Source organism: Xiphias gladius, chromosome 22 (assembly GCF_016859285.1).
Source record: "Xiphias gladius isolate SHS-SW01 ecotype Sanya breed wild chromosome 22, ASM1685928v1, whole genome shotgun sequence".
In the NCBI taxonomy this organism is placed as follows: Eukaryota; Metazoa; Chordata; class Actinopteri; order Istiophoriformes; family Xiphiidae; genus Xiphias; species Xiphias gladius.
In genome coordinates this window covers 15,683,753-15,708,594 of record NC_053421.1, presented here as the reverse complement: position 1 = coordinate 15,708,594, position 24,842 = coordinate 15,683,753, and the positions used below count along the sequence as shown (strand labels likewise).

General features: G+C 42.7%; 1 protein-coding gene across 2 annotated transcripts; it reads left to right on the top strand.

Moving 5' to 3' along the window:
* The first annotated feature begins 1,489 nt into the window (after positions 1–1,489).
* On the top strand, positions 1,490–24,842 carry nkd2b (NKD inhibitor of WNT signaling pathway 2b). Of its 2 annotated transcripts, none has more exons than XM_040116851.1 (10): positions 1,490–1,760; positions 1,890–1,916; positions 2,011–2,102; positions 19,502–19,562; positions 20,456–20,583; positions 22,101–22,196; positions 22,364–22,505; positions 23,047–23,104; positions 23,244–23,368; positions 23,553–24,842. In XM_040116851.1, the coding sequence occupies exons 1-10, from the start codon at positions 1,736–1,738 to the stop codon at positions 24,173–24,175; spliced, it is 1,377 nt and encodes a 458-aa protein (XP_039972785.1). In that variant the 5' UTR covers positions 1,490–1,735; the 3' UTR covers positions 24,176–24,842. The 2 variants fall into 2 exon arrangements, with proteins under 2 accessions (XP_039972785.1, XP_039972784.1); XM_040116850.1 differs by having other exon boundaries at positions 23,241–23,368.

Here is a 24,842-nt window from a genome sequence, read left to right as displayed (position 1 = left end):
TCATGTTGTTTTCATTAATTACACCTTGTGTGTTTATCCCTAAACACAAGAAATGTTGTGAAAACTCACTTCTTTTTGAATGTATGTTACTCTTATTTTGGTTTATATATGATCAAAGACCTACAGTACGTGGAGACAGATTTAATTAACTTTTGTGAGGTAATACATTTGGTAATAAACCTTTATCTCTTGGTCTTTAGACAAGTTTGGACGAGAGGAGCCGGAGAAATAAATGTACCTACAAACTACTGTGATGAATAAATTAATGAAACGAAATAATAAAATAATAAAAGTGTTTCGGTTGTAAATGTAAATCTGCTTTGAAAACCATGAATGGAGTTGAAAATTACACCAACAGAGGACGCGGTTTTACGTTCAACCTCACACGAGCTGCCAAGCCAGTGTTCAGCGCTAAACAAAACCTACATAAAACCGGAACACAAATGATGTGCTTTTCAAGATAGTAGCACTTTTGGAAAATACAAAAAATGAAAATATTCTTAGATGTACAGAGAAAAAAAAACTTGAAAAAGATCAAATTAATGTAATTAAAATAGTCCACTCAGTGGTTCCATTTGGTTAAAATAAAATACTGCCTAAAGGAAATTAGTTGGTCAACAATAAATTGATTGCAAAGCAAATACATTTAAACATTTAAATAATAATTTATCATTATATCAAACAATATTTATTACTTATGCAGCTGAATTAGACAATTCTCAGATCAAGGACAACAAACATTAGATGGGAAAAAAGGCTGGAGTTCACTGACTGATTTGCAGTCTGTAATTGTGATACTATTATGTTTTCACTAAAATCTATCAGTTGCACTATTAAAAGCTGCAAATCAATCGGTGTGTTCAGCTGGTTTTCACTCTGAAACGGCATAAGCCGTTTGAAGACATCACTTTGGTCTATATGCCAACTTGTAATAAGTATTTGAAATGTTTTACATTCTTTGAAGATTAAGGGAGTAATCAATGAATAAAAAAATCGATTGGCCAAGATCATTCAGCGTGAAAATGATTGCCGAAGCGTTCATCAGTGAGAACAAGAATGTAGAAATTCTTCATTACAGTTAAGTGGACCTATCTTGAAATAGATGTTTATCTAAACACAAAAACATGAGCACTAAACCTTAGAAAAATCTTAACTTAGTATCAGCGGACGTGCCAGACAGACCTGGTCATGTGCTTGCCTGTAGCCCACGGCGCGGGCAAAAATTCCCAATTTCAAATTGAACCTGTATTTTTGTCTGCTTGTGTTAAGTTATTTTATTTGGAACCATTTTTTGTAATTCCATTGATATTTCACACATCTCTCCCCACATATGAACTCAGCGGTAAGCTGCTTGCAACACGTTGATCTATTAGGCGTTTTATTTCTTAGAGCCTGGGCCGGAAGTTCCCTGCGTGTTTCGCGCCCCTTGACGCCCGTTCCTCGAGGCTCTGCCGCGTCCGAAGCGCGTCCACATCCAGTCGGACTGAGAGCGAGGTCTGGAGACAGACAGCGAGTGCGCCTCGTCTCCCAGTGACCGTTTCACAGACTCACCTTGGCGGCCGCTCGGAGACAACTGATGCTTCGATGAAGACGCGATTCAACGGCCCGCCTCTGGATGAAGTTGGAGTTTGTTTCTTGCCAAACGAACACAATGTGACCAGGTTGAATCAGTGACGGTTTTGCCCTTGTCGGATTTCGGAGTATCTTTATTGATCCAGGGAAGAGGGGCTTGAGAATGGGCAAACTTCAGTCTAAACATGGTAAGAGCTGGTGTAGCTGAAAGCACCGAATGACAACATTTAAAAAAAAAAAAAGTATTTCGATCATAATTTTACAAAAACTAATGGTTGTCTGTTTTGCATCTCTGATTCTGGTGACGGGATCTAAAGCGTGCAAGCGCAGAGAAAACCCCGAAGGTGAGGATAGATCATTTTGTATAATGAAGTTTTACAAATTATGACAACTTAATAAACCATAGGTTGAGATCCGCATGTGTTCTTCGTGTCTCAGGAGACAGTTTTGTTGTGAACGCCTTCCTCCGGAGAGGGATGGAGGAGTGTGAGAGGTACAGCGCGACGGATCACAAGCTGAAGAACATGCAGGTATCAGGCTTTTTTTTTTTTCTTTCTTTTTTTTAAAATTAAATTTCATATTTATTTTCTTCTTCTTCGTGATGACAACAACACAAAAACAACAACAGCAACAACAAAAACCAAAAGCAGCTTGTTTTGATGGAAATTAAAAAATTTAAATGATAAGCTCCCCAGGCTATTAAGTCACCCCTTTACTGATTTTCAAGACTTTGTGGACACACATTTTAATGACTGACCACAAAGCAAAAAATTGAATTAAATGAATATCAAATAAGTTCTCTGAATTATTTCAGCAAAAATGATTTTTTTTAAAAAAAATCCCGTGCTGCCCAAAGGATAAAATATAGAACTGTTAAAGCGCCTATAAATGGTCATTGCATTCCCTCTTGCTTTACCGTGTGTGCATCGCTCGTATTTGTTATGCAGATTTACAAGAACAAAACTCATTATTGGAAAAAAAAAAAAAAAAGTGTGCCAGGTGTGCGTGTGTGTGTGTGTGTGTCTGTGTGTGTATTTGCTGATGGGATGGATCTGTCAAGCACTTCAAAGTTGTCTGGCTGAAGCTGTTACATCCCCTTTTCCTGAAAGATGAGCTTAGAACTTCTTGACTTATGGGGACGCAAACTGTATTCATAAGCATGCGTGAAGACACGCCGATGTCTTTGCAAAGTTGTAGTTTGTTGTTCTTTCTGTCATGTCTGGCTCCGGCACAACACTGCAGCGGTTATTCCCCTGCCAGGATCATTGGATGGGTTATGACAGCCCTGAGCCCTGTGTGTGAAGCGGTTTGGCAAAGCAGCACACACACACACACACGCACACACACACACACACACACACAGGCTGGATGGAAAGGTAGTCGTTTCTCAGACTGAGGGATATAAAGTTTGCTCTTGTGGCCGCTGGCATCATGACTCAGGGCTGTGTCTTTTTCCTCAATGCCTCCCATTCTAGTGCGGCTCCCAGTGGGCAGCCCTCTGTGGCATAACATTACATCACTTCAATTAGCGTGTCGTTTTGAGGGGTATGAGAGTCCTGAGCTCGCCGACAGAAAGCACGAGAAAGTTCACACGGAGGCACCGACAATCTGTGAGGTGGGTGGTTGTAATAGTGGAAGAGTTATGGATTATATCAGGGCTATAAACCGCCCACTCATGGCAAATTAAAAGAGAACTTAACTCAGCTTCAGAGGAGTCTGACTTCACACTCCCCTGAAGGGAAACCACCAAAGGCACGAGCTTAGCACTTACAGTGTTAGTAGGTGGGTCCCACCCTCACTTTTTATCAGTCATGCCCCTGATTTATATTGTGTCATTAGTTGGTTACATTAGAGGCTCCTTCACAGGCCAGATAACTATCTGGATAACGATCAGCATTCAACTAAGCAACTCCTTACTCTTCCGGCTTTCTCTGAATCTAACTCAGGAGTGGTTGAGCAGGAGGTGGAAAGATCAAAATGCAGTCACATCTGTTATGATGTGACTGCATCACAACAGTCACATATTGGTCTTTATGTGCCTCAATGGTAAATCTTTAAAGTGAGCAATGTTTTTGTGCTTTTTCTGTGTCAGAAAGAAACATGGAATCTATGTTTTTCATGCGTTTCTGTTTATTCCTGTAGTGTTCTTTTCCACGTCAAAGTTTTTGGATATCTTTTATACATATGAGAGATAACCGTGTTTGCTGCTTTTATTTGTTTTATGTGATAGTAAACTGAAGATCTTTGGGTTTTGGACCGTTGTGTTGTTTGTACAAAACTGGGAATTTGAAGATGTCATTTGGGGCTTTAGGAAATGCGCCTTTTTCTGAAGTTTTGGACATTTTCTAGAGCAAACGATTAATCTTAAAAATAATCTGCATTCAGATAGAATTTATACAATGACGATATGATGCATATATTCTCACTATTGTGCTTCAAACTCAGTAAGTGTCTGCCTGCTTTTATACGGTGAAAGCTCTGTTCATGCTTTTTGAACGGAGCCTATACCTACATTAATATAAAGAAAGACAATGTCCCCAGGGATGTTTTTCATGGCATTTAGTTTCCCGTCTAACAGAAGGCTTTCAGCACAGATAGAATTTATCTCTGCTGTAAAACAGTAATACCATATAATTATTGGATAATGGGTTCTTTGATGTCTGGGATTTAGACCATGATTAAACAAATCCAAGTCAAACAGAACATAGCAGTAATGATATAATTTTTTTTGGAGGAGGAGGATTTGAAGTTTTTATAGCAATTTCAGCCACATTTTCTCCTCCTGAGCGTTTCAGCACGTCTCTCACCAGACTGTCCTGGTCGATGGGCTGCAGGGACAGTTAAAATTACTTATGATTTCATATAGGAAGAGATTGTCCAAGCACACTGTTTAGCTTTGACCATCCCCCTCCTCATTGTCAAATGGGGGAGTAGGATTCCTGAGCTGTCTGGCTGCGACTTCAAAGCTCAGAGCTGCGAGTTATAAAAGGGCTCTGATATCAGTGGAGCCTCCGAACCCTCACCCCTCTATCCCCCTGCCCTGTTCTGGGGGATGGGCTGACGGATGGAGTACTACCAGGAAAAAAAAACAAACAAGCGCTAACAGAGCCCTTGCTCAACATCAGTCTGTGTAAACTATGAATCTCCTGAATAAAGCAGTTGTTTCTATTCAACAAATTGTGAATGCTTTGCTGCACTTCAGCAAGAAATAACAAAAGATCAAAGGATGCAAAGACCTGTTTAAATATTGATATTGCTGCAAACCATGATCCGAGTTCGCAGCTGGCAGGCTGCCCTTAATATGTAATTCTATAGCCCCCTTAAAGTGTGGTATGAGTGGACAAAGAGAGCGTGATTCAGCAGAATGACTTGGCTCATCCCGGCTACAGTCATCAAGGTTTTGCCACTTCTTTGCAGGTGTTCGAGGCAAGTCGTACCCGTCCAAGCACCTAGTAAATGTAGAAATATTACAGGTGAGATCAAAGTGGCAGTCCAAGGTGCAGCCGCGCAACACCCCCCCCCCCCAAAAAAAAAAATGAGCTTAGTCTGTAGTTATTGAATATGTAAAATGCAGAAAACTCCGAACCCTGTATTTATCCAAACCTGTGTTAATTACTGGAAGAGCTCTGTGAAGGTTCACTGTGTTTCACCTCTGGAAACATCAACACATCAACAGTCCAGACCCTCACACACACATCCACAGTGCTTCATTTTGGAGCTTCAAACAGACATGCTTGGATGCCCAAATAATGACAGACTAATTCAGCCTTTCAGCACCATCTTTTGTCTCAAAACTTCCCACAGAATTGGCCTGTGAAGAGGGAGCGTGTCAACATTTTAAACTCCACAACAAAGACCTTTATTATTCCACTTTGAAAGGTTAATAATATCACACTTGAAGTAAAAAGGCTTGGTTAGGGATTCAGTTGGATGTAATGATGTGCCAAAAGCTCCAAGACACAAATTTATTTTGACTTACAGAGAGTTACATAGCACTCACCCCTCAATAATAAATTAAGTTTAAGAGCAGAGTTCCCAAGCAGCTCACTAAACTAATTGTAAGCTAATGTTTTTTTAACATTCATTTGGAATCTTTGAATAAGTTTTTCCCCTTATATAAAAGTCCTCATTTGGCGATCCTGCTCAAAATGGATGTTTTGTTTGGACAATTTTGCCGCTGCGCATTTGGGTATATCTTCTAGTCACCGTGTTAATTTTAAGTTAGCAGTATTTGATTTGGATCTGAGGCTGGGTAATCTGTGTAATCTTAAGGCCGTGGCCTTAAATGACATTTTATTTTTCAGTACACAGACGCAAGTTTAAAACTGAGGTCCTTTCTTTCTACTTGTGCGTCGCGGACACAATTGTCCATCTCCTGAGGTCTTTGGGCACTTCAAGACTTCTTTCAAGAATTATTCAAATCAGCAAAATCTCATGACCACGACTTTTCACTTCTGCCTCTCTTACAACCACAAATGACCAACAAAAGCCTTTCCCTGCTGCAGCACTACCCGGGTGGAGAGGAGACATGGTGGAGGAGACAAAAGGTGTGCTCATATATGTACTGCTTTTGAAGCGACTTGAAGGCATTTGGGGAGTTTGTTTTTTTCCACCCCTTCTTTTTTTTTTTTTTTTTTGAAATTGGCTTCACAAGAAGGCGAGCTGTGAGCCTTCATCTCTGAATGAAAAGCATGTGGCTGGCATCCAGAACAGCGGGGTCTTTCAGCACGGCCCCGGCAGACATCTGTTCCTGGTTTGTACAGCAAAATCCTGGAGCAGGGAGAGGGGCTGTGGTGGGAAGGGGGTGAGAGAGGGTGGTGGGGAGTAGGAAAAGAGGAGGAGGAGGAGGAGTGGTGGGTTTAAGGGTGTTTTTTTTTTCTCTTGGGGGAGATATTTGAGGGGCTTAAAAGGTAGTGGGGGAAGGGGAGTAATGGAGAGCCTCCTCCGACTTGTCCACTGCATTGTTTTCCAGGAACTGACCCACTGATCTCACCTTACCTTCTATATTAGCCTCTAAGAGCTGTTAAACATGCAAATCACACGGCTCTCTGGGAACTTTTTTTTTTCTCTCTCTGTGTTGGTTGCAATTTGTCGAGAGCAGTGTAAACATCATCACCTGGTTGGCCTCAACGCTTGTCACAAGTGTGATGTGCTCGTTTTTAGCCATTCTTTCGTGTTCGAGCGTTGACGTGTGTATCACTGCATGGCTTTGCCTGTAAGTCAGAGGTCGAGTCCCTCTCTCACTCTCTGTCTGTATGTTTGTGAGTGAATGAGTTAGTGAGAGGCAAAGGGTGGTTTGTGTGGCCTCTGCCTAATGGAGAAAGACATTAGAACACTACGGGCAGATTAAATGTTTATTTTTCTGAGGATATTTATACTGTCTGAAGTGCTTTGAATCAGTTTGCTCACTTTCACCCTAATTCCCCAGTGATGTGTGCTCATGAAGAGAGCAAAGCCTCTCTTTGGCCATCAGGAGGAATCAAAGAGCCATCACACATTGGTTCACAAGCCTTTGGCACAAATCAAGGGCTGTGTTAACCTTGGGCAAAATGAGCTGTGGGCCCCTGTTAAACCCCCACCCTCTTGAATTTTTGAGTCAAAACTAGAATTTTACACAGCAGGGGTGCCAACACAGGGGATTCGTCAAAAAAACACAGGGTTGTCCGGCAAAAAAAGCTGAACCCAGCCCAACTTTTGACGCAACGTCATCCATCAAAACTGATGTACACAACTATTGCTTGTTGACAGGCTCTTTGGTTTTAAAGTGGCAACGTTGTGACAACTGTTGTCATGCCACAAGAGCATGTCATCCACAGATATGCCACGCCAGCGGTTGTATTTGATTGCATACATAATGAAAACAATAATAATTAAAAAAATAAAATTCTCCTACAGCTCAAAGGAGAATAGTATATACATGTATTTAGACAAGAGGAATGACTGTCGCTCCGCTTCCTTCATTATGGGAGCTCTTATCTGCAGACACATGGAGTGACGCTCTGTTGCCTTTAGAGATATCTCAGCGCCACCATCGCCACTTTGAAGTCACTTATTTCTTGTCACTGCTTTTCATGATATTTATGAGGTATCCGCTTGCGTGCCTCAGAGAGATCCGTGTAGCTTCACAGGACCAGACTGCACCAAGTCATCATGCATGCGATCGTATGTGCGTATCTGAACTTCCTGAATGTAGCCCATCCCAGGTTTTCGGTGACACCACATGACCCAGACATGCATGGTCACTGATGACAGGAGGGAGACCTCACTTCCTCTGCATGATTAGTGTGCTGGTGGCTGTTCGGGGCAGCCACGCTGAGGGTTAACACTGGTCTATGTCTTTACTTTTGCTCCCTGCCAGGGGAAAGAAAATACCTGAAGCTGGAGCCCAGTGCTTAGCGCTGACATTTTTGGCAAAGGCTGCTGGATCCAAGTCTGTGTTTGATCTTGTGCGTCTCCCAGCCAAGTAAAACACCGGGAGACTCAAAGGTTATTACATTTTAGTGTGTAAGGTATGTTTCCACATAAACCCCTGTTCCCCCTTAGAATGCTTTAGCTCTTTTCCAAGTGGACTTCATTTCACAAGCCTTAGAGCAGCCAGGGGAATATTATATTTTTTCAGTTATGGTTGTTGGTGGTGTTATTATATGCTGTCATTATGGCCATTGTTAATTGATTATATTGTTTAATCACATCTTCAGTGAGTATAGCACATGTGATGAGCTCAGGGAGGACTCGGGACGCTTTAGACTCCATGCATAACTTAAACATTATCAGAGGACACATTGCAGATCTATTTTTGTTCAATATTTTGTTTTTTTTAAATATTTGCAGATTGAAAGGGAGACTGAGGTTTTGCTTGTTTGCTTAAAGAGTACAGGGGATTCCTCTTTTGGACATGAGTTTGTTATCCTATGAATTCAGCCAGTGGAAACTTGAGATTGTCTCCACAAAGGTCAGATGCTGACATATATTCCACAGTACAAGCACTGGGGAAACTAAATAGCAGCACACAGCACAATATGCTGAGAGCTATAAATCTTAGACATGAATACCTCTACTTTTTTTGTTTGCGTGAGAAAAAATTGAATACAGAGGGACAGAACAAAATGAGGACAGCATTGCCAGAACAAAAATAATCACTAAAATATATGTAAAATTTAGTCTGACCATTCAGCTGTGTTTTTGAGCCAATCATCAAAGCAGTTCATTTTGTCATGCAATGTGAACCCCCCTTTGGCCCTTAGGTAGGTTACATTCGCCTTCTATGTATAAAAAGCCTTCAGAGACACCCCTGAATGCCTCGAAACTTCATTCTTCCTCCACATTCCTGAACCTGACGCTGGGGAGTGCAACACCACACGCACCACAAACCCCGGCTTCCCAGTGGAGGGTACCCCGAGCTGCTGGCATTGTTACTCATTGTTGTGATGCCGTGCTGCTTGAAGCAAAGTCTCTTCGGAGTATTCTTTACTTATAAATCAGGCATTTACGTAGCGCGTTATGCTCAGTGTTATACAATCTAGGTGCAGTATTGCCATGATTTCGAGTGTTTATTCCATACAAGGAGCCTGTACCTTAAGTTCATTTGATGTTCAAGGTAACCTTGAAAACCACGTGGAACTTATAGCAGAGTACTGTTAACTGTGTTGACTGACTTAACACAAAATCCATCTTCCTGTCACCCAGTTTCATATACAGAATGCCATAGTGCAAGATTTTTCAAACACACCCAAACCCAGAACCCTGAGGAGTTAGGCATCTTTCTCTCTTCTCTGAGTTGAGCCTCCCCCTCTTTGGGACCCCAAGCCTGCACATGTGTAGGTATCGCTATTACTCAGCTCATAAAACGCCACAGTCCCATCTGAAAGTGGTTAGCTGTTGAAACACACTAGGAGCTTCAAAGCTTGGATCCAGGCTCTGCAGACAGCACAGGCCTGGCCCTCCCTCTGCACATCACATTCCTCTCCAATGGGGAATGGCTGCAAACTTGCTTTTGTTACACAAACCTGTTCCCGTCATCAAAACCCTCAATGGGTCTCCATTAAAAGGAAGTGGTTTATTTTTGTGACGGGGAGTAATTTTTCAGAGGAATTGAATATAGGAAATTATGGTTTCAGAATGATTCTTCTTAAGTGTTCAGAAGAAATAAGAATTCAGCGGTTCTTACATTCTGCGTTGTTGTATTTACATACCCAAACACCTTTTGTGCTCTTTCTGTAGGTGACAGAGAGGGAGGGAGAGGATGAAACAGTGCTGAAAGAGGCCACTGTTCTCGTTTCCTCTGAAGGCAGCCTTCTTTTCTTCCCCCACCCATTTCTTTCCTGAGCCCGTCCACTTCAAAAGCTGACCTGGCCCTGTGTGCCATGTAACATGTTTACTTAAAGGCTCATTTCAAATAAACAGCAGTTCTCTCTGCGACGCCTGCCCCCCTCACTGAGAACCATTCAGAGACACCATCTGCTCATAGGAGGTGCTTCACAAAGACAACGCTCTTCTAAATCTGGATTTTATTTCATGATATCGCTGCAGAGGGACTTTTGCAGCATACAGGTTTACAAAAAAAGTTCTCAGCTTACAGTGTACCAAAATGTGTTAAAAAGTAAGAGAAAAATATCTTGAACTCATAGAAAATCTGCTTTTGAAAGTTGGTGGCGCCAATAAATGAATAACGGCATAATTCTCCAAAACAGTAGCTCTGCAAGGTCTTTCTCTATAACCGGCACCTACTTCTTTGTGTTGATAGGGGCTGACTGATCCTATCACTTCAAGAATGCCAGTGTATCAGAATATCTGAACTTTTACCCCCAGTGACTTGTGCTCAGCTTTGAGAACTGCTCTATCCTGGTAGCACCTGATTATCTCATAGCTTTTAAGGTGTTATTGCACATTGGCACCCTCTGCTTTTTGAAGCATAAACCCACCTTCAGGAACCTTTATCAAACATTAAGTGTCACACTTAGTGCCTTTAAGTGGACTGCCTCCATACTTGTGTGTGATGGAGAGCAAGGCTCCATCAGGCTTGTAGCTTTATACCTGAGATAAGATAAGAATATACAGGCAGCTAAGCTAAGCTAACCCAGCTCATGTTTAAGCGCAGGCTCTTTCATGGCCTCACAGCCCCGTTTTCCAGTAATTACGGCTGTGAAAGCAGCAGCTCTCTGTGCTCTCTGCTGCAAAAACTGAGCTGGGGAAGGAGGTGGAGCTCAGCTGAGCTGCCCTCTGCACCATAGCCTTTTGATCTCTGCTTGTGCCATGGATGAATTACGTTCCAGAATTTCACACTGGGGAACTGTGCTTCAGACACACACAGCTAGTCTGTCAGGTCACTAAAGTGCACATATGGCAGCTTCAGTCCAAAAGGAAGAAGCACAGATGTTACTATTTCACCTACTGTGGCCTCAAAATCTCTACTTGGCATCTTTCTGTGATGTGTCACAAATGAAAATTATGATTCATGGTTTGTACCATGAGGCTTTAAAATTCTTGTCTTGTTGCTACGATTTCAAAAGTAATTTGTTATATGCAAACTCTCATATCCTCCCTTTTTTTTTACCTGTAATTTTCTTTGAGAATAATTCAACGGTAATATGAATGAGCTTTGCATGATTTTGATGCATCAGTAATTGGCCCATGTACTGCTTTCTTTTTTCTACATCTCACTGTTCATCTTCAGGTTTCAACTTTGTCCTTTTTTTCATGGGAAGTTGCTTCTCATATGCCAAAGCATTACAGCCAGTGGCCCTTTGGCAATGGTCCATTTTACATATCCAGGCTTCCTTCTCATCGTCTGAAGATCGCGGAGTCTCCTCTGCTTCCTGTGCACAGCAGGAGTGTATTTTTAGGAATCCTCAGGAAAACACTTGTTGTTGACCCTGGGATGACCCCCTGTCCACTTCCAGGCCTGTGAGGAACTTCACAGCTTGGAATTAAGCCGGTTCGTGCAGTGTCAAGAATTCTCGTGGTCTTTGAGACTGGCAATCCCTACCAGCTGGAGGAGACAGCAGTACCGGACAGTCAGGGAGAGTTACTCAACAACAAATAGAGAGAGACAGGAGATAAAAGAGGTGCAGCAACTTTGAATATGTAGCACCTCCTTTTTTCCCCTGTATGTCAGATTTAGGATATTTTGTGCCAAAAACTGTGCAGCAGTCTGCAAAGCCAAGACATTTTTTTTTTTTATCCAAACCATATTGGCAGGATGGTTTCAAGCCTGAAATATTTCATAGTAAGGAGGAACAGTACAAATTATGCAAACAAGTGGTGTCTCCTAGGACCTGAGGTTTGGCAAGTGTCATTGAGACTAGTTAGATGAGTTATTGGAGACTCTGCCTGTGTGCTTGCCTGTCCACCTTGGTTATTTGTTGCATCCTACTGCACTGAAATGTGTATTTTGGCTGTCTCCAACCAGCAAGCCTGATTCCCCCGAGGGCTGAAGGTAATAATAGTACAGTACAACAGGCGTCCGTCTCTGTTTGCCCAATATGCCTCCCAGATGGATGTGTTGAGAGTTCATGCTACATTACTGGCTGATTGGTCATGGATGCACAAGTTCCTCCTTTCATGGTCAGTCATATGGATCTACACTTCTCTTTGACCTCAAGTTGCCCATAGGGAGCGGTAACTAGCGGGCCTTGGTTTTGACCCTGAACCTGACCTTATCCTGCTGGAAGACATTTTCAGGAAACCAGCAAGCAGCTCGTCCACCAACCCGCAAGCCCTTAACAGCAGGAGTGCCTCAGATCTAAGTGAGCAGCCAAAGAGTCATTGTGGATTAGACAGGCAGCATCATTCAAGTGTGTACTCCAGTGATTCCCAACCAGAGGGACTTGTACCCCAGGGGGTACTTATGCTTCTGCAATATGGAGATATCTGGAAAGCTGAATTAAACCAGATCAACTCAACTCACTAAAGTAACAAATAGAAATTTTAATTCGATTAAAAACGTATATCCATGTGAAGGAGGAAAGTAAACTGCCAACTAGGATTACAAATTGTTGTGATTCTGATTTTTAGCAAACTGATGTTTAAGTTGCCCACCAGACTGAGCCAGTCGCCATGTGTTGCAATTGAGAGTTGGTGAAAACTAGTTAGCAAGCAATAAGAGAAGTAATGGATTAACTGTTGAAATTATGAAAATAAATGAACAATCAGTGGCCATAGTTAAATAACTGTATAGATAAACAGTTGAAATAGTTAGCGATCGCTGAAAGTAATGAAAAATTAATTGAAATAGTTAAAAGTACTGAAGTAACAGTTGAAATACTTAAAAATAATAGATAATTTGTTGAAAATTTTCAAGCATCTGTCACTAGTAGAAATGCAAACTTGACCAGAGCAACGTACACATTGACAATTCAACTTTAAGGAAAAAATATTGAAACAGTAACATCCAGTTAATAGTCCACACACGAGAACATGTTTAGAACATGACGGGTCGTGTTTATGAGGGAGTACTTGAGCTCATCTGATAGGGCTGTGGGGGCACATCAGACAAGAACGGTTGGGAACCACTCTGCATGTAAAGCTTGGGCAGTGTTGCTGCTCTTCCACACTGGCGCGCAGCTGTCCTTCCCCAACATGGTTTGTTTACATTTCTCAGTCACCCACAGGAGCACTGTAATGCCTGTAGCTCCACCAGCCTCCAACCACAGAGCCTCGCCCCTATGAACTGCCAGGCACGGTTTTCAAAGCTGTGACTCAAATCCCTCGTAGCTTAACAAAACGAGCAGTGAAAACAGCGGTGTTGGTGGTTATCTCACAGGTGAGAGCAATTATAACTGACATCTCGACACTAGACAGACAGCTGGAAACCTGATACTAAGTACAGTACACAAAAAAGTGCCCTTACAGGTGCAAATGATTGTGTTGGACTGGTGTTCACCCCGCAGGAGCTGACAAGGCGGAGAGGTGACTGTAACTGACAAACAACCAGTTTGAAGAGCTGATTTATACTAAACCACATGAGATCACTGCAGCTGATGAGTTTCAAGTACTGCTCAGCTGGACACTTGTGGAGAGTACCTACATGACTGTGTGAGAGGTGGCGTTGCTTTGGACCATAATGGGATTGGCGTCACGGTCACCTCACCCACAACCTGGCATTCTGAGATCCACCGTGTTGTTTAAAGGTCCTGTGGAATGTGGAACAAATCCCCTCAGCTTTATCAGCCTGGGCGCACTCCCCATTGGCCGGGCTTAAGAGCCAGGGGCCTGCGCGGGAGCTTACGGAATTTCACATGGAGGCCAGAAACAGAGGAACATCCTGTTTGAGTCTAACTGCCTGTCCCACGGTGGCTTTGATATGCCGTTGGCTTGTGCACGCGCCTCTTCCTTGTTTGTCGGGGTGCTCAAAATATGTCCTGTGCGTCTCCTGTCCAGTGTCTGTGTACATCTTTTTTTTCTTGACGTCTGGTGCTGCAGTGTAGTTTATTTTAGAGCTGAAAAGATTATTTGAATAATTGATTAGCCGATTGCAAGAAAATTAAGCTGAAACAATTTTGAAAATTAATATAATGGATAGTCATTTGTCAAACAGACATTTTTGACTATTTTCTGACTGTTTATGGGCTAACTGATTAGTCGATTGATTGAAAAAGTAATTGATAGAATGAGTGTATTTGCCTTTATTTAAGATATTAAGTTAAATTAGAATAGTTCTTAATACCTAACCAGTATGCATTAGCATAAAACATGTAAAATTTTACACATGGACTTGCTCACTTCTGTGAGACTTGACTTACTGGAGAAAACACCTTGACTTCAGATTTAAAGCCTAAACATGTCTCAGGTTTTAACTTGCTAAAATCCCAGAACAAAATCACATGAAGAGACTGTCACTTGTGACTATTAAAAGAACACATTTTACTGTACTTTTGTGCACTTAGATCATTAAATGTTTGAGAACATATAACACATAGCATAAGTCATATAAAAGTCCATGCAGAGACTATTGCATTACACCACCAAGCCCTGTTACCTCTGAATTAAAGCAACATGCTCTCTGCGGAGCTGTCATAATGTGTGTGGCACCAGATTTTAAACCTTACTTAAATTTTTTTGTGTTTCAGATATATTAAACCATGACAACCACTTTGTGTTTTTCCCACTTCCAGTAACCGATCAAATACATTAACCGTGTTATGATCTATTACATCTATAATTAAATACATTTGCCTAACCCAGATTCACAAGTGTGATTCCAGTCTCTGGTATGAAGCACATGGTTTCCAAGTCCCTACAGTAGCTGCCAGTGTGACAGCTGAGAGGAGGGTACTCCATTACATCAGACTCCTATCAAAGCCCACTTTAATGAAGGCAAGCTGTTTACAGCACCGGTGACAGATGCAGGGTGGACAGCCAGTGATGCTAATCTTTGTTTATGCCATCAAGCAGGTCATAATCAAAGTGAGAAAAACAGCAGTGATATGGTGAGGAGGGGGTTTGGAGGGGCGTGCAGAGTTTAGGAGATAGTCTGTCCTGATTGAAGGGGTGCGGTTGACTTTCAGTGGTTTACTTACTGCTCTTACATAGACAGGCAAGCATGCTCATCTCTCCCCACAGCTGTTGTTACTAGGACTGAAGAGGCTTCGCCCCAGTGATTCATGTTCTGCCAAGGGAGAGGTTTTGCCTCCTGTTTGACCTCAGAGAGAGTCCCACTACCCTGAAGGGGCCATATCCGGGCCATCTTGGCCACACGGGGCCAGTCCAGATAACAGGATGGCATTCTGCTCTGATCTTATTTCCATTCATAGAAAGACATGTCATGGCACTATCATACATAGATAAAATACCCTAATCAGTGGACAAGGTCAATTTTAGCTCTGTCTAGTAATGACAAGTATGGAAAAGGCAAGGTTGGGATTTTTGAGGCTGTACTTGAAAATGCTCCAAAACCCTTCCCGAGGGTCCTTGGCTCAGTCATGATAACAGTGCACGGTTATAAAGTGAATCATAAAAACAGGCTTTGAGCTTGTGTTTATATTGTGATTACAATGAACATTATTAAGCAGGCTAACTCAAACCCAGCAGTATGTGCAGTGCTGTTTGTTTTAATATTGCTACTCACTACGAGCTGAGGCCTATGAGCTCTGCTAACTCTGAGCACTATAATTACCCTGACTTGGAATGAAAGCTGAGGCCTGATGAACCAAAAGGAGAGGGGGCTTTCGGTTCAGCCGTCAAGAGACCAACATATTGTTCTTTTACTGTCTTGCAAGAGAAGAGACAGAAGTTGTGCAACTGGCCTTCTCTCTTTAGCTCCCCATATTTTCAGCCCTAGCCCCTTCCCCCTCTCTCCACCCCTCATCTCCCTCTCTTTTACTCTGCCTCTCTTCAGTATAACCGCTCACATCTGGTTTTGAGTCAAGGCCAGCTTGGTTTCTTTTGGAATGGAGGGCTTTTATTTCTCAATGGCCCCACTCCCTCTCCAGTTTCATTCTGTGGTGAAGAGTATGCAGTTTGTTTATGAACTGGTGTTCCTTTCTTTATATTGATACTATTCAATCCTCATTATCATCATTGGGGAACCCCACAATCATCCCCAATAAATGGCCAGTGGGAGCGGAAATGCTGGTTGGCTGGTGGGCATCAAGGCTTTCCTGTGGCGCCCTCCCTAGCGTCAGTTCCAGGTGATTTTGTATTTCTAGGAACCGTTCATCCTGGAGAACTCCCACTGTTAGCCGCTCAGTATTTTTCTTCCAATGCACTCTCTGCATGAAATTAAGGAAATAATTGACATTGTTGGCCTCGTTTGCAACAATGCAAAGAAGCCATATTTTTTGAAAACTGAAGGTGACATAAACAGAATTAAATGTACAATAGTAGCACCTAGTGTACTGTATATAGCCAATTAAGTTTTTTTATGCTAATTACAACTTAATATAAAAAAGCTATCTTTAGTATTTCAGAAAACCCCATAGCTTTGAAATTATACGAGGAAGCTTCCAGAAAGTATCCTTTTTTTTCAGCATATGTTTGAACTTGGATACGCATCTGATCAAGTTGCCATGTTTCATGCCCCGAGGCCAGAAGCACTGTGCAAACAATTTTAATGTTAGCCTCCCTTGTTTGTGAGGATGCAATTTTCGGAATCAGTTGTGCTTCGTATGGTTTGAAGAATGGACTAAAAGAAGTGTGTATACTTATATTTAGGGGCTGAGCTGGGGGGGGGGGGTTGTAAGAACAAAGATATGCAGTGTTTTGCAGTGGGAGGATGGGTGGTAGGCAGGCAGCGAGAGAGAGAGACTACTGGGGGATGTCTGATGTCACCTGGTAGGGAGCTATGAAAGCTTCTCCTGGTTACACTATCCCACATAAAAGTCTGGCAGTAGGCTGAGGCTTTAGGGAAGCTTGGCAGAACTGCTGCATTAAACAGGAACAAACATCACACACCCCTCTGTATGTCTCTTATGTCAAGATGTCTGGGAGACAGAACCTGTTTATATGGAACACTGTGAGTGCATTTTTCCAATGCACTGTTTTTTTTTAAAACAACGGAGATCTCATACATTATCATCTCCTTGTCATTCTGGTTGAAGAGTCTGTCCCACAATTTCTTTATCAGTCTTCCCCACACCTAATATCACATACTACGTAGATGTGTATATCATGGGTTTCAGGTGTACGCCACTGGTGGAAAACAAGGAACACTTTGCTCCAAAATTCTAACACATTTGCGGGGCCTACAGAGCGATTTGTGATCTGATAGTGAAAGAATGAGAGCCGCTAGATGCCAGAACGCAGTTAATTACACATGTGGTGGGCAGATTTGAGCCCGACACCGTGGGCGATGGGGATGGAGATGCCATGTGTTTAGACGTTAAACTGCAGACTGTGGTCAGACCCAGCCTGCTCTCTCATTAGCTCCCCCGATGGATGTAATGGAGGTGGGGGGAAGCCATGTGTTGGTCCGCTCCTTGTGCACTCAGCAAGACGTCTCCTGATATCTGAATTTTAATTAGAGACAAGATTCACATTTGGCAGCTGGTTGATTGATTCGTTTCATTATATTTAACGCTGAATCCTGTCTTTCATTTAAAGGTGCTTATACCTTGCTCTGCACCCTCATGGGAGAGAGGATGAGAAGAATCAATGGTCGTCTTTGATGTTCCTGTGAGCTGCACAACAGTGTGTCTGTGTGCACTCAGTCTTCCTTGCATACTGCCCTTCATTATAGGGACTGTGGTACAAAGCGGGGAGATAAAAGCATCCAGCACAGAAAAGGAAACAACAACTTGGCTGCAGAAACCACAAAAGATGGATGTGTGGGGATGCACATGCACTCTTCTTGTTTCCAATGTGTGTATTTGGTGATTAAAGAAAGCTGCTTGTTTGGGGCCCAGGGAGTGATACCAGTTGTCTCCACCTCTCCCAGAAGCCTTCCAGAGACTGTAAAAACCCACCTCTACCTCTCCCTCTGAACTCACAGGAACTGGAGTAAGCAATAGATAGGCCCTATCTCCTTTCAAAAAAACCACATCCTCCTCTGTCTCTAGTCTTATCTGCATTTCTCTTCCCCCGTATCTGTTCCTCTTATGTTTCCTTCCCTCCTTTCCCCCTTTGTTCCCTCTTTCCTCAGCTCCTTTCTTTCCTCTTTATTCCTCCCGCTTACTTCCTGCCCCTCCCCTCCTCTCCCCAAGGCTCACCCATTCTATTGCTGTGTTCTCTCAATGTCTGCGGTGGCCAATTTGCAGGGGGTGTCCGAGCCTTGACCCTGAGACTCAACCCCCCCCCCCCCTTCAGCGCTGAAGGTCAGGGCCAGATTACAGGCTGGAGGTATCATCCTCTGAAGTGAGGAATAATCACGGGCTATGAGATTGTTAAATAGAACCACAGGCCCTGGCGCTGTCATTACTCTGAGAAAGAGGGGAAGGGGAAGGAAAAGGGGGGCTCGTTCACCTAAATGCATGCAGATGTTCAGAATCTCGCTTGAGCCTCGGCTCTGTTGAAGGTACATGGAGTTCTTTTGTTTTCTAGCATCTTTCTGGTTTTTATTTGTCTCGTTTCAGTGGGCCTCCTTGATTCAATCTGGTGAGATTTTATTTCAAAGTGTGTGTGGAGCAGTTTAGAGGATTGAGAATGACGTAAATAAGATGAATCATTTGTTGTTTAAGTACTTGTGGTTTAGGGCCTGTGCTATACTTAATTTTCATTGTTTCCACAATCCAGTTGTAATTAAAGAATGGCCGTGGCCGTGTGTGCGCGCATGGAGACCCTGTTTCCTTTGCCTCAGTGTGCCTCTGTATTGGCACATGTGTGGGATGGTTATGAATACATTGTGGTTATGTTTAATGCAGGATATAGATTATTCACATATGACAGCAGGGCCTTTTTCCCTTCCACCCCTTTGTCCCACGTTTGTTTTATTGCTATGGAATTGTGTATTTAATCAGTCCCATCCTATCTACATGGAAATTTCCATCTGGCAATTATCTCCATTCAAAATAAATACACGCATGTTGCTGAGAGCTCATTGTGAGGTTTGTTTTACATACACCAAACCTCTCAGAGTCACGTTTTCAATGAGTAATACAACACAACTTTTTCCTTAACTCTGGGCTTCTTCCACCAAACACTTCTTAGTGGGTTACACGTCAAGCAGGATGAGAATAAACAGGTTGGCTAAGGGAGCAAGCTCAGATGATGAAGTGCACTATGGTTTTTTTTGATGAATGCGAGGGGTCCATGTGAAGGGCTTGGAGGAATCTTGAAAGCTTGGCTGTGGCTGCGCTTGCTGTGTCCCAGACAGTGAAATACAATAAGCGTGCAGATGTTCAAAGTGTTTGGCTGCGCTGGAGCCTCCAGCTCTCTCCCTCTCATCTGAGTAGGAAATGCTTTAGCTGGAACTGTTTGTTTTCTCTGTGTCTGTGGTCTGAACTGTAGATTCACTTACATCTCTGACCCCCCCCCCCCATGTCTTTCCTTGTCCCAGGAGTTTCCAAATGGTGAGCTGAAGGAAGGACAATACACAGATCAACACTGTCCCCTAGAGGGTAGGTGGAGAAGCATGTCTTTTCACTCATTTATAAGCTTCATTTATGCTGCAGAAAACAGAACCTAACATTGTATGATAGTTTAGTATGTATGAGCAATTAGTATGTATGATTCTATAAATAATACTCCCTGAGAGACTGTATATATAGAGCTGTAGAATATCATAGTATGCATTTATTGTTTCAAGATGCCTATGTGCAATTTTTTGCATGATGATCAAAGAAAAAAGATTGATGGTTTGTCATCTGGTCGATGCATATGTTATGTTATCACAAGACTATAGTCTTTAATTTGATGTTTATTGTGCAAAACTTGCATGGCAGATATTTTGGCTTAATACAAAGCTTTCATTAGAGCTTACCAAGCTCCATTGACCAGAGATAGTACTGTCCTGTGCAGCAATTTTTAACGTAGTGGCCACCTTCAGAAATGCAAACCACATGATAACCAATATGAAACAAAATGCCGTAATTAGTAGAAAGGAACATTTCCAGGGCATCATCAAAAACCTCTCTGTAATCTCATCTGTGATTGTAGTTTGAAAAATTAAAAGTCACAAAATCTAATATCAAAATATTGTTTTGGTTTCATTTTGTGGGCTAGAATAAATGTTGAGCCAAAGAGAAACACTAATACACATGCGTTACGAATACAAAAGTACAGAGAGAGCTGTCTGCATTTGGTGAGACATTTTCTTTGGAATGAATGGGCTGTCATGTTTGGATACCACATTTCTAAGCAATCAAGATCTAAGTGAAGCTTATGGTTTTGTGAGGCCTTGAGATTTTCTCTGGAAGTGTAGCTACTGAACCGCAAAAAACTATTGCCAAATTTCTGGAGGAAAATCAGCATTTTTTTCCCTAACTTCAAATGTGTCCTCTTGTGTTGACAGTGGTTCTTCCCCCTGAGAAGGCTGAGGGCTGTGAGAGCTACCTGCAGTACCTGCACTCAGAGGATGGAGAGCGAGAGATACTTAGAGATGCCACCAAAGCCCCAGGGAAGAAACGCATCAGTCTGGATGTAAGTGGCTATATGGCCTGGCTACAATCCTATTCTGTGAAATTGAGTTTTCAGTTACACTAAAATTCACAAGTGTATTAACTGAGCTTGTGTGCAGCAGAGAGGTAGCACAGGCCTGTTCTTCAAAAAGTCTGCATATTCAGCCAATATTAGGATTTCATGTATATGCTTCTGGGTCCAAAAAAATGACAGCTCAGTTGGAGTGGGACAGTGAAAATTAAGGGGAGCATGAGTGTCTATTTATCAGTGTTAGGCCTGTGATGGACACAGGACCTGGACATGGTATTTCAACACTGGAAGAGGCTAAAGCAATGTGTAACAAGAGGAAGTAAATTAAATAAACTGAATCAGTACTTGCAACAGAGAACTAGTGTTGCTTACATGACAGGATTTTTCAGGTCAGAAAGAGGTCTCATGCGCTTAGAGCCAAGAGGGTTAAAACAGTTTTGTGTTCCAGTGAGTGAAAGTTATTCAAACATAGGTTGTGCACTCAACATCTGTCTGTATGTTGACACTGCTTGGGACCATATCCTGATTTAATTTAGGGACCAATAAATAGAGTAAATAGATTGTAATGTTTAGGCTTGCATGCTTTAAAGAATTGCTTAGATCTGCCCTTTGATGATCACTGCTGGTTAGGTGAGCTGAGAAGATATTTTAGAACCATAAAGGGCTGTTTCTCTCCCTGGGGACTCATCCCTTATAAATGCAAACTGCCTTTCACACAGTGTCAGCTCTCCACCATGCGTGCAGCAGGGCCTATATTCCAGATGTTTATTTTTCCAATTATGGCCCTGTTACTAGACACACCTGAATCAAAGTTATTGCCAGAAAGCTGTAACTGAGAGTAGTGGCTGCGCTCATTTTTCCTGGAAGAAGGTAGAATGACAAGGACAAGGTAGTGGAAGGGCTCACCACTCCGACTATTTTCTCTCTGACCCACACAAGGTAAAAGCAGCTAAATGGATTTTGTAGAAAAACCATTTGTGTACATGTTGAATATAGAGCCCACTGCTCAGCTATATAGCTCTCAGGATGTATGAATTCTTGCAAAAATGTGATTTTTACTTTAAGCTCCCCACCTCTCGTCAGACAGACTAGTTTTTTGCTGTTGTTTATTTTTGCTTTAAAAGGGCCGTCTTTAAAATAACCTGCAGATAATACACATGCAAGGTTTTATTTGCATTGAGATCAGAGGGGATGGTGTCATTAATTTGTCTAGCTAACAGCAACTTCTCATGCAAAATTAAGAAAAAACAGCACTCGTTCCCTCTTAAAAAACATGTTAATGAATCACACTGAAGACAATGGCTGTGATGAGTGAACCTGATGTACTTTGCTGCCCCCTGTTGTTGTAAATACTGCTGTGTTTGGTCTTTGCTATGTGAACTGGAAAAGTACAGCCAGCACTGAGCAGCCCAATGTTGGCAAAAGAAAAAATGCAGATAGAAAACTTTATATCGTTTATGTGTATCTAGCATATTGTAGATTTTCAGTACATGTGTTTGTACCCACAGGACTTGGAGTGTGATGTGTCTGTGGAGGACGACAACCGTCAGGAATGGATCTTCACCCTTTATGACTTTGACAACAGTGGGAAAGTTACAAAGGAGGTATGTTTAATCTGCCATTACTTTCCCTGTCACTTTTTTGTACCTGTGCTCCTTGGTGTACAGTATACTTTAGATTACCGCTACTAATATTGATAGCCTGTCCCTTTCAAATCTTACATGTCAAATGTAGACCAACAGTACAAACTGTGTTCTTCCCGTCACTACAGGACATGTCCAGTCTGATGCACACCATCTATGATGTGGTGGATGCCTCCGTGAATCAGTCCTGCCATAACAAGAGCAAGACTCTGCGTGTCAAACTGACTGTCACGCCAGAGCCAAGGAGCCACAGAAGAGAAACAGGGACAGGTAAATGACAATAACAACAGGAATGTAGAGCAGACATTATTCACGATCCCAAAATGATGTGAGACTACTCAGGATGTCTTACAGATTTGTAGATTTGAGGGATAGTTTCGGTTCTGAAACCCAGATCTGCTACATAGTCAATTCTCAGTTCAGTTTAGTCAGTGTTAATCCATAAATTCTTTTTGTCTTAGCGACATCTTTGGTGTTACACAAGCAGTCACTGCTGTGACGTCGCAGTGCACTTGACAATCAACAATTGTGGCGAGGACTATCCTTAATTTTTTCTGTAAAATTTTCAGATGTTCAAAATTCTTCGGATGTTCACAGTGCCTGGTTCACGGTCTGTGTATACTTTTGGACTTGCCAGATACTGGCCGAAAGACGACATCTCCCCTGAGGGCTTACCTGATTATTTAAAACAGCTAATGCAGCAAACCGTTATGCTTCTGGTGGATTGAACGTAACAAAAAAAACAGTCTATAAGTATGGATGTTGCTGAACACTTTTTACTGCTCTGAGCTCTTGTGCTTTCTCTCCTCAGATCGATGTCACCAGGAGGAGGGGCGCTCAGCTGACAAACGGCTGTCCTCATACATCAGGTTAGTACCCACCAAGGATGCTTTGCTTAGAGGCTTGCCTTTGTGTATTGTATTCATTCATGCACATTAAATATGTAAACCATTGATAGTGGTCTCAGAATTCTCATTTGGCCTCTCATCATTTTATTCTTTTTAGCAGCAAGGGGCAGGGCAATGAAGCGCCGGCCACTGAGGGTCAGCATTACTGTGTGGATGAGAACACAGAGAGGAGGAATCACTACCTGGACCTGGCTGGTATAGAGAACTACACCTCCAGATTTGAAGGTAAGCATCTTTTCATTATGTTCTACAGCCTGCTCGTTGTTGTGAACTTGCAGAGCTTTTAGTATTAAATTTCAAATGATTATATTACAATGGCGGAGCTGAAAGGAGAAACAGAAATAATTTTAAGACCAGTAAATTTTAAGTATACAAACCACTTACCCGCTGTCTCTGTGCTGTCCTTCAGGAACCACCCCTGCCTTCCCTCCCCAGGAGCCTCATGGTCGGAGCTCCCAGAGTCAGAGCCGCTCCCGCTCCCAGGAACCAGACACTCAAGTTATTCACCAGCGCCGCTCACAGATCATCAGCGATAGCTACAACCCCGCAGAGTCTCGAAGCAGGGGTACACAGTTCCTCAAATCGCCCAAAGGAAACTACAAGGGAAGCGGAGGGAATAATGGGGGCAGCGGAGGCGGCAAATCCACTAAATGTCACGGCTACCACCCCACTCTGCAAACTACGCTGCACAGTGGCAGTGCAACGGGCCACGGAGGTCAGGATGTGTACCACTTGCCGCACCAAGCCCAACCCTCCGGCCACCACCAGCACCCTTTGCAATACAGTCACAGCAAACGCCTGAGGGCCAAAGCCAGAGAAGCCCTGTCCCCGTCCAAAACCCCGCTGTCACCTCAGTCCCACCCCCAGCAGCAACCCCCTGTGCCCTCTGTACTGCCAAGCCTGGAGAGAGAGCAGGTGTCTGGCCCTCCCGGGAGCCCGGGCTTTTTGGTTCCTGTGGTCCAACGCCACGAGCACCACCACCACCACGAACACCACCACCACCACCACTACCACCATTACCACCAGACATGACCGCCCTCGGTGTGCAGTGACTGAAACTGTACAGGACCAACCACAACCAACCACACCAGTCTGAAGGACTTAAGGTCATCCCACGGGAGTGTCTTACGCTCTGTCCAGGATCTTTTTATTCTCCTCTTGCAAGCTATACAGATTTATCCTGATATTAGATGTACTGAGGAATGGTGTAGTGTGATGGCAGGTGATATTGGACCGCAAGGATGGTTTCTAAAATTATTGTGTAATAACAAAATGATGTGTGGCACAGCTTGAAGTTTTTCTCAATTTTCTGCTGGGACTGCTGCGATAGTTACCCATTTTCAGTAAGGGTACAGATACCAGAAAGAAACAGATCAGAGGACTGTTGTCCTAACATCCTTACCCTCTTGATGCTGTTGGTTGAAGTCCCAGGAAGCTATATATCAGAGTAGGTGTGTTATTCTGTGCGAGACCTTTCCAAAACATGGATCTCAGGTGTAAAGGTGCTGCTGCTCTCAAGCTTTTCACAGAGGCTTCCTCCTCTGGGAGGCCTGATGTGGACTGAGGGGTTTCCTGTTTGGGGAGGGAGTATAAAATCACCACTGCCAGTTTTAATGCAAAAATATCTTGCTATATGTATAAAAAAAAATTATATATGTAAACACATTTTATTGTATAATTATTATGCTGTATATGCATA